This window comes from Chiloscyllium plagiosum, chromosome 13, assembly GCF_004010195.1.
Source record: "Chiloscyllium plagiosum isolate BGI_BamShark_2017 chromosome 13, ASM401019v2, whole genome shotgun sequence".
NCBI lineage: Eukaryota > Metazoa > Chordata > Chondrichthyes > Orectolobiformes > Hemiscylliidae > Chiloscyllium > Chiloscyllium plagiosum.
Genome location: NC_057722.1, coordinates 56,213,276 through 56,224,033, shown reverse-complemented (window position 1 = coordinate 56,224,033; position 10,758 = coordinate 56,213,276). Strand labels below are relative to the sequence as shown.

The window sequence follows — 10,758 nt, the reverse complement described above, 5'->3', positions numbered from 1 at the left end:
ATACACAAGTTCCCTATGCTATCCCTGATCGGCCCTATTCTTTCTTTGACCATTCTCTTATTCCTCACATAAGTGTAAAATGCCTTTGTGTTCTCCCTAATCCGTTCTGCCAAGCCTTTCTCGTGCCCCCTCCTGGCTCTCCTCAGACCATTTTTGAGCTCCTTCCTCGCCTGCCTGTAATCCTCTAGAGCTGAGCTTGACCCTAATTTCCTCCACCTTACGTAAGCTACCTTCTTCCTTTTGATGAGAAGCTCCACTGCTCTCGTCATCCAAGCTTCCTTTATCTTACCCCTTCTAGCCTGTCTCAGAGGGACATATTTATTCACCACTCGCAACAACTGTTCCTTAAACAGTCTCCACATGTCTATAGTGCCTTTACCATGGAACAATTGCTCCCAGTCCATGCTTCCTAACTCCTGTCTAATTGCATCATAGTTTCCTCTTCCCCAATTAAATATCCTTCCATTTTGCCTAATCCTCTCCTTCACCATAGCTATGTAGAATGTGAGGCTATTGTGGTCACAATCACCAAAATACTCTCCCACCACGAGATTTGATATCAGCCCCGGCTCGTTTCCGAGCACCAAGTCTAGCATGGCCTCTCCCCTTGTTGGCCTGTCAAATACTGAGTTAGGAAACCCTCCTGAACACACCTTACAAAAACAGCTCCATTCAAACCTTCTGCTCAAAGGAGGTTCCAATCAATATTGGGAAAGTTAAAGTCACCCATTACAACAACCCTACTGCGATCACACTTTTCCAAAATCTACCGGCCTATGCTTTCTTCAATCTCCCTGCTGCTATTGGGGGGGCCTGTAGTAAACCCCTAACGAGGTGACTGCTCCCTTGCTATTCCTAATTTCCACCTATACTGACTTGGTAGGCAGATCTTCCACGACAATGGAAGCTTCTGTAGCTGTGATACCCTTGCTGATTAGTAGTGCTACACCCCCTCCTCTTTTCCCCCTTCCCTACTCTTTTTAAATGCTCTAAGCCCTGGAACATCCAGCAACCATTCCTGCCCCTGAGAAACCCATGTCTCTGTTATGGCCACAACATCATAGCACCAGGTACTGATCCATGCTCTTAAGTTCATCACATTTATTCCTGATACTCTTTGCATTAAAGCAAACGCACTTTAACTGATCCCTTGTTTCCTTCCCAGGAAATTCCTTCCCACTAGCTGGTCTACCTCTTGCTATTGCCTCATCTGCATCAACTCTCACCTCCGGTATACAGCTCAGGTTCCCACCCCCCTGCCATACTAGTTTAAACCCTCTCGAACTACTCGAGCAAACTTTCCACACAGGACATTGGTCCCCTTCCAGTTCAGATGCAACCCGTCCTTCTTGTACAGGTCCCACCTTCCCCAGAAGGCATCCCAATTATCTACATATCTGAAGCCCTCCCTCCTACACCAGCTGCGCAGCCACGTGTTAAGCTGCGCCCACACCCTGTCCCTCCCCTCGCTATCTCGTGGCACCGGTAGTAAACTAGAGAGCACTACTCTGTTTGTCCTGCTTTGCAGCTTCTATCCTAACTCCCTGAAATCACTTTTTATATCCTCAATCCTTTTTCTGGCTATATCATTAGTGCCAATATGTAACACGATTTCTGGCTGTTCGCCCTCCCCTTTTAGAACCTTATATACCCGATCGGAGACGTCCCGGACCCTGGCACCAGGGAGGCAACATACCTTCTGGGAATCCCGATCCTGACCACAAAATCTCCTGTTGATTTCCCCTAACTATTGAGTCCCCTACCACAAGTACTTTTCTATTCTGCCCCCTTCCCTTCTTTGCCACAGCGTCAGGCTCAGTGCCAGAGAATTGACTACTATGGCTTTCCCCTGGTAGGTCATCTTCTTCCCCCCGCCCCCAGCAGTATCCAAAATGATATACTTATTGCTGAGGGGAATGTCCACAGGGGATCTCTGCACTCTGTCTGTCCCCTTTCCTCCCCCTAACTGTAACCCATCTATCCTTGTCCTGAGCCTTAGGAGTGACCAACTGCCGGTAACTCCTCTCAATTACCCTCTCAGCCTCTCGAATGATCCGTAGTTCATCCAGCTCCAGCTCCGATTCCCTAACACGGTTTTCAAGGAGCTGGAGTTGGGTGCACTTCCCGCAGATGTAGCCAGCGGAGACATGTGCCATGTCTCCCACTTGCCACATTCTGCAGGAGGAGCAAGCAACTGCCCTAGCATCCATACCCCATTTATCTGAACACCCACTCAGTACTAAAGTAGAAAGCTTAGTTCAAGTTGCTATAAAATTAATAACAAACTTATATTCAATAGAATAAACTTATATTTCATTGGAGCATCAGAGGCTGAGGGGTGATGTTATAGAGATTTATAAAATCACAAGAGACATTGGGTGAGTAGCAGAGGGTCTTTTTCCTAGGGTTGGGGAGTCCAAAGCTAGAGGGCACAGATTTAATGTGAGAGGGGAAAGATTAAAAAAGGACCTGAGTGATAAATTTCTCACAGTGGTGCGTGCATGGAGGGAGATGGGTACAATTACAAGATTTAAAAGGCATCTGGATGAGTATATAAATAGGAACGATATAGAGGATTACTGGCAAATGGGACTGGGTCACATTAGGATGTCTATTCGGTGTGAAAAGTTGGACTGAAGGGTTTCAGTGTTGTATGACCCTGTGTGCCGAGTGTTTAGATATAAAATGCCAGGGAGTACGTCCCAGTTGGCAGTAGGTATAGCCACAGGTAATATTCCAAAGAGATGTGAGGGGCTCAGAAACGCCTGTGTCAATAGGAATCAACTTTGGCGTATGTAATTGGAGAGTGTTCTTACCAGAATAAATTGAAGTGCTGAAAGAAGTGTATGTTGAAATGGCTGTTGAGAGACATGCAAGGTTGAATTAGAGGGGTTGGGAAGAGGTAGAATGGTGTGAACATGGACAGAAACAGCTGGAATTGTCAAGAGATAGCCTCTGCCTCTGAGCTGTTGGGTGATTGGAGAGAGTGAAGCATGTGTATTAGGTGAGCTGGTCCTGTTTCTGGGCGAGGGCTTTGGAACAAAAGGTATCTCTTGGGCAAAGTGGCAGACTGACTCGTTGGGGACCACAAGCATCAGTACTTGGGACCTCAGCTCTTGTAGAGGAGCTTAGAAATGTGACAAAGCACTGGAAAAATGACACCGACCTTTATCATAAATTTTATCAGAACAGTGATTATGTTTCAAAATTTTGAGAAGTTAAATGCTAGCATGATTTAAAAAAAACGCTTCACTGGTCTGGAAATAAGTGTTCTTGTTTAAAATCCTACCTCCAGTGTGATAGTTAAATGTCAAATAGCTGTTGATCATGTCGGTGAATAACATCTATATATAAGGCTGCATGGAAATCACGTGACTGGCCTACCATATCTTGTCACAATCGCTTTGATATTCTGAAATGGTTGAATGCTATTTATATGAAAGATATAAGTAGGTGACTGATAATCGGAACTGCAGCTGGGAAGCCCTGATAAAGGAGGGAAGAACGCATTGTTTTTCAACCAAACTGAAGAACTTTCCCGTTTCAGATTGAGGTAATACGTTTATTTTTTAATTTGAGTGACACTATATAAGTATTAATGTATCATCATCATATGTTTGTTTTAGATATTTATAAATGACATTTTTTTAGTTTCACTTTTTACCTAACTCTGATTTCCATGGAGAGAAAGCAGAGTTAACATTTTGGGTCTAGTGACTCTCCAGAACTGAATGCCGCTAGGAAAAGGCTGCTATTGATGCTAGAGAAGGGGTTGTGGGAGGGGGAAGGATGAATGATAGGCGCAGATGGAGCTCACAGAGAGAAACACAGTTGGGCAGAGAAAGGAATGAGTAAAGATCAGCCTGAGAGAATCCACAGCTGCTAATGGAGACCATTGGTAGCACCACATGTGGAGATGGAGCCTTCCCATCACCTATTTTTCTTCCCGCAGATGCTGCCAGACCTGCTAAGTTTCTCCAGCAATTTATATTTTGTTTCTGATGTCCAGTATCCACAGTTCTTTTTGTTTTTGCTTTTTGTTTTTGCTTTTTGATTTCAGTTGTGTTGTTGTAGAAGGCACCAAACACAGAATAAGCTATTACCTGCAAATGAGAGGTTTTTAATGAATTTATGGTACACAACTGAATAGCTTCATTAAATGATGTTGAAAATGAGCAGGAGTCAGGCACTTTGTCCTGTTTAAGAACAGTAATGCAAATGATCTTCGTGTGCCATTTGGGTGGTTGGTTTAACTGGGACATGCAGCTCTGGGTTTTCCAAGTTTACTGCAACCAACTGTCTCATTCCTGTGAGTCTACCGTGCTGTCCATCCCTTGATGAGTTGCCTCTTTCTATTTCCGGTTTTAATTGATGGTGAGAGTTTGGTGTTTCATTTGGAATTGTGCAGCATAGAAATGACTTTATCATGTAAGGGATAGGTTGGCTATAATGGTGCAAAAATGACAGAAACGAATTGTGATTTCCTGAATTAAACCTATTTGGCAAACTGTCAGTTTGAGCCTAGAATATGTGGAGAAAGTTGTCATAGTGGCAACCATAAGGAGAGATAGTGATGTAACGGTAATATCTCTAGACGAGTAATCCAAGTTAACGTTCTGGAAACATGACAGATGGTGAAATTGGAATTCAATAAGCACTTGGATTACAAAGCTAACCTGAAGTTCAACATAGAAAACTGTGGGGTAATGTACTTGGGGAGAGCTAACAAAGCGAGGGATTTATATTGTGATTGAGAAGATCCTTGTAAGTATTGAAGATCAGAGGGATCTTTAGTGTCAATAAACATAGATCCCTGAAGGTAACAGGTATGTAGATAAGGTGGTTCAGAAGGTTTATGGGACACTTGCTTTCCGATGCACAGCTAGTAAAAACATGTGGGAGCAGGGTGGCTATGTTGGAACTGTAAAAACTGGAGCATAGTGTGTACCCCTGGTCACCACATGAGAAGAAAGAGGTTTTGGAGTAGAGAGTCTGCAGAGGTGATTTCTTTGAGTAGCAAAGGTTGAGACAGGATCTGAGAGAGGCATATAAAGTTTGAGGGGTATAGAAAGGATAAATAGAAAGACACTTTTTATGATTGAGGGGTTCAATAACTGGGAGGCATAGTATTTAAGGTAAGAGGCAAAAGGCTAGAGTCATAAAGATGTACAGCACGGAAACAAACCCTTCGGTCCAACCCATCCATGCCGACCCGATATCCCAACCTAATCTAGTCCCACCTGCAAGCATCTGGCCCATATCCCTCCAAACCCTTCCTATTCTTATACCCATTCAGATGCCTTTTAAATGTTGCAATTCTACCAGCCTCCACCACTTCCTCTGGCAGCTCATTCAATATGTGCACCACCCCCTGCGTGAAAAAGTTGCCCCTTCGATCTCTCTTATATCTTTCGCCTCTCACCCTAAACCTATGCCCTCTAGTTCTGGACTCTCCCACCCCAAGGAAAAGACCTTATCTATTTACCCTATCCATGCCCTTCATGATTTTATAAGCCTCTATAATTCACCCCTCAACCTCCAACACTCCAGGGAAAACAGCCCCAGCCTGTTCAGTCTCTCCCTATATTTTAAATCCTCCAACCCTGGCAACCTCCTTGTAAATCATTTCTGAACCCTTTCAAGTTTTACAGCATCTTTCCGATAGGAAGGAGACCAGAATTGCACGCAATATTCCAAAAGTGGCCTAACTAACTTTCGTACAACCGCAACATGACCTTCCAACCTCTAAACCCAATGAACTGACCAATAAAGGAAAGTATACCAAAAGCCGCCTTCACTAGCCTATCTACCTGCGACTCTACTTTCAAGGAGCTATGAACCTGCACTCCAAGGTCTCTTTGTTCACCAACACTCCCTTGGACATTAAATGTGTAAGTCCTGCTAAGTTTTGCTTTCCCAAAATGCCACACCTTGCATTTATCGAAGAGAAGAGGTGAGAATGTTTTTTGCCCCAAGTGTAGTGATAGTCAGGAACTCCTTGCCTGAAAGGCTGGATGAGTCAGAAACTCTTGCAACATTTAAGCACTGTTTAGACATTCACTAGCAATGCCCTACCCTCCAGGGCTATGAGCCAGAGCTGGAAAATGGAATTAATATAATCAGGTTTTTCTCGACTACAGGCACGATTGATCAAATGGCCTCTTTCTGTGCTGTAAAAGTCTGATGATTATAGTAAAAACTAATGCTGTTCAGGGGTGGGAATCTGCCATCTTTATTTGGTCTGGTCTGACTCCAAACGCATAGTAACATTGACTCTTAACTGACCCATTAGGGACATGCAATAAACACTGGCCTAGCCACTAACACTCATATCTCGTTAATGACTAAAAGAAACAACAGTGAATTTGAATCCAACTTTTTCATTTTCTATTTTTGATCAAACCTTTCAGTCTGCAGTTCAACTGAGACGAAATTGTAACTGACATTAGAGAGCAGGGTTCCAGAGAATCAAGCATCTATATCAGAAATCTTAAATTCAGAGCCGAACCAAAAACTGGTTATGCTCATTGTTGGGAAGGAATGATGCATCAGTTGTTTTGGAGAACTGTTTTGCACTTTTGAATAGAGCAGACATGAACAGTTTTAAAGTAATGTTTGGATAGAAAACTTTGGCAGATAATAACAGAGTTCACAGGAAGAGACAATGACTTTTCTGTTGCCTTTTATGTTTGGATAAGATCCCAAAACTCAACTATAAACAACCTTGGGTCATGCCACTTTTCTGATAATCTTGTGACTGTTTGCAGTTGGGTAGGTAATAGGGACCAATCAAATCTGGAGAAGATGGAAGTTGGTATTGATCAAAATAATGAGATTGCTGTGTTCAACAAAATATTAGTGTTTAATTCCTGTATACTGCTTTATCTCTCATGGTGCCTTATTGTTGTATCCAAGTTGCTAGTTGAGAAGATGATTACTGTTCACAAGCACAATTAAGGTCAAACTTACTTTAAGAATTAGAAATATTTGTCCTGAGAAAGCCATGTCAACTCTTGACTTAGTCTAAATTTGATGTGGAGGAGCCTGTGTTGTACTGGGATGGATAAAGTTAAAAATCTCACAACATCAGGTTATAGTCCAACAGGTTTATTTGGAAGCACTAGCTTTTGGAGCGCTGCTCCTACGTCAGGTGGCTGATGCTGCTCTTTCAGATACCTGATGTAGGAGCAGTACTGTGAAAGCTGCTGCTTCCACATAAACCTGTTGGACTATAACCTGGTGTTGTGATTTTTAACTTAGTCAAAATTTAGTCTCTCTTCTTAAAAGGCTGATTTAATGCTGCCCTGTTTTCTGCTTTTTCCTTACTCCGAATCATTGCTGTATAAATACATTTCAAGCAATAAATCTCTTCCATTCCCCTGAGCCTGCCCCTGAATCCAGTATTATCACTTAATTTTTAGTAAATGCAAAACAAAGAGCAGCAAAGTGCTGTCACTTTATCTTCTGCATTGCCTGAAGGGTTAATTCTTCTTTTTGCTCCATATTGGTGCGTGCTTGCTATTTGCTGCCACTGTTGAGTCATTCAAAACAAGATGTTTCTTCTCAATGTGTGATTCTGGTGAAATATTTTTAAGTAAGCACAATCCTTTCTGACATAATGTAGTCTGATCCAGTATGCAATATGGTTATTCCTAATTGAGAATGTAATAAAACAGCCTGCTCCTAATATGACACCTACTCTGAAGCCCTATGTGTCATTCTCTCTCTCTCTCTCCTCACCTTTCTCGCACCCTCCCTCTCTCTTTCCCCGTACCCCAGACCTACCCTTTCCCCCTCCCTACAGCAAAAAATCACATGATTTTTGTATATGTCCTGACACTTTTTAATTCATAGATTTAATGTGTTCAGTTGCTCTGGAAATCTCTTATTTTTCATCACTAATTGCAGGTGGTAAGGTGCTGCTGACAGCCATTGGTTTAATTGTTTCTGCAGCTGTTGGGGCTACATTTTAGTTATTAACCTCAAGTACTTGATGCAACTACAAAGCTTCAGTGTTTTTAGTTTTTACGCATGCATACAACCAAAATAAAAAAGTGTTTTTTTTAGTTTTTCTATGACCTATTATATTTATGTTCAATTTGATGATACCCATTGTTCTACTTAAATACTTCCATCAGTTTACCTGTTGGGTGCAGAAAAGTGAGCTTAGGTATTTTATGGTATTTGACAGAGGATTATCTCATGGTGAAGGTTAACATGTGGTGCGCTGAAACTGCATTCGGCAATCCTGGGTGGACAGCATGAATGTTCAGTATTATCATTTGCAGAACTGATGGTGCATCCTATGGTTGCCTGGTGTAAGGCACCCCTTGTGACTAAGCAGCCTTCACATTATTTAGTCAGCGTTGATGAGACATTTGCTGAATCACGAATGCCGTAGGAATTCAGCTTCATTCACTGCTAAAGCATTGCCAGACTTGTTGCAGCCCACCACCTCCTCACATCCTAACTGCTGCCTTTAAATTGGATTCAGCAGTATTGTAAATTAAACCTGTTTGTAATAACATCAGCTCAGTCGGCAAGCGAGCTCAAAGTGGGCATGAAATTTTAGCGCTTTCTGTGTGGGCCACTGTTGCTTTGTAGAAATACTGAATCTGATTTATTGCAAGGTTAAATTGTCCCCCCCCACTCGCAAAAATAACCTATGACAGTGTGACGCAGCACAATCTACTTTATCTTCCTAAAGTACCTGCATTTTGTCAGATGCTTTGCAATAAAGTGAGATCTAATCCAGCAGTGCAGTTGAGGAGGTGGAAGAATAAAGCAGCCTTGGGAGAAAAGGATGTTTGCATCTGTATGGTATGCCAAGAAGATGGGTCGTCGGTTTATCAACAATGTACGGAAATCCAGGCAACAGCATCTTCATTTGTCGGTAAGATAATTGAACTGAGCAGCAAATGCCTGGCTACTTGTTACGTATCGACTTCCGATTTGAGAAGCATCGGATTGCTGTCGTGAGGGCTGTGTCTTGTGGAAAATAAGCGAATGATGTCTGTCAGTTAATAGTCCTAAAATCCTAAAGTCACAATGTGTTTTCTTGAGAAGCTTCTCGTTTTAATTCTTTTTTGTTATTGAATCTCTTTTGTCGTGTTTGTTCATTTTCTCTTCTTTTTTCAAGAATTCCAGTTAGCAATTTGCCATGTGCAGCTGAAGTTGTAGACAGTGAGGTGAAAGCTTCCTTGGAATTTAGCTGTGAAGATTGTTGAAGATTGGATGCTAGTTTGAAAATAGCCTTGCTTGTAGAAATGCTAAGGAAAATAATGAGCAGTGCTGATTAATTACCAGAAATTGAGGTTATCAACATGTAGCTATTATATTACTAAGCTAGTTTATGCTGCGATTCCTTTCTTTCCTGTTGTTAAACATAATAAAGAGCAGGCTCGGAGGCTGGATATATTCTATTGAAAGGCACATATTGCATCTCCTTTCAAAATTCATTAGTCTTCAATGCCAGACGAATGTGGGTATTTGTGGAGAAGACTCTTAAAATGCATGAGTAATGGTGTGTTGATATCAAGACTCTTGAATCTTAACTTATTTAGTTTTCAAAGTTCAATGTTCACCCAAGCCTCTGGGGTAATTTGCAAGCTGTATGTTTCAAAAGGCCATCTGCATCTGGGCCAATTAAACCTGCGGCTTTCTAAGTTACAGCAGTATGCACAGCATATAGCTTCTTGATAGGCCTTTTGACAGACTGTGGGAAGAGATGAGTGCTGCAATGGGACGTGCACACAGAAAAAAGATTAAGCAACTGCTTGGCTTTTTGAAGCAAGCGATTTAAGCTGGGACACGAGACAAAGTTATGGATCACTTTTTGTAGTGTCAAAGTTCAGAATTTCCATTATATTAATGTTTGTACTTCCATGTTGGATTTCAGCATATGCATTCTAAGTTGTTAAACTTTAATTTGGACCGAATAATGAGCTTTTTTTGAGAATGTTTTGATGAAAGGTCAAATTAATTTTTTAAAAACCAAATAAATATATAAATGCAAATCCATACCTTCTGTAGTTTTATTTGTTTGCAGAACTCAAACAAAATGTAATAAGCTTTGGAATCAACTTTCAAACTCCGGTTAAGAGTTGTATTGCTTTAAGAGCCTAATAAACAAAGTAGTCTTGGTTTTGAATGGCACGACCATAACTGTAAACATGCAATTAAATTGCTATTTTGCATTGATGTGAAGTGATGAAAAAATTACAGCATAGCCCCAGAAGGATACAATGTTGTAAGGAGTAGAAGCTATTCCGTTCCAATTATTGTTTATATGAGCTGAAGAAGCAGCAGTAGCAGCCTAAGTATATGGTGCAGGCAATTTAGAATGTAGATGATAAATGTCCAGAGAGGGGTGAGCTTGTGGAATTTTCTGCTATATAGAAGCAGTTGTGACCAAAGCATTATTTTCAGGGAGTTCAATACGGTTATTGGGGTTAGAGGAGGTTATGTGGAGGAAGTGGGAACAAAGTACTACATTGGATGGGAGAAAGTGAGGACTGCAGATGCTGGCGATCAGAGCTGAAAAATGTGTTGCTGGAGAAGGCAGCATCCAAGGAGCAGGAGAATCGACGTTTCGGGCATAAGCCCTTCTTCAGGAATGAGGAGGATGTGCCAAGTAGGCTAAGATAAAAGGTAGGGAGGACGGACTTGGGGGAGGAGCATTGGGAATGCGATAGGTGGAAGGAGGTTAAGGTGAGGGTGATAGGCCGGAGAGGGGTTGGGGGCGAAGAGGTCGGGAAG

At 41.9% G+C, this 10,758-nt stretch overlaps 1 protein-coding gene across 18 annotated transcripts in view; it reads left to right on the top strand.

The window, feature by feature from the left end:
- Positions 1-10,758, top strand: part of dlg1b (discs large MAGUK scaffold protein 1b) — a 471,082-nt gene that overhangs the window by 234,795 nt on the left and 225,529 nt on the right. Inside the window, exon 1 of one of the 18 annotated variants that reach the window (XM_043702497.1) lies at positions 8,375-8,893. The exons of the other annotated variants lie outside the window; for them this stretch is intronic. Coding sequence (XP_043558432.1) covers positions 8,804-8,893 — 90 coding nt within the window. The 5' untranslated portion in view covers positions 8,375-8,803. Of the gene's footprint in view, positions 1-8,374; positions 8,894-10,758 lie in introns of those variants that run through there. 18 annotated transcript variants of the gene reach the window in all.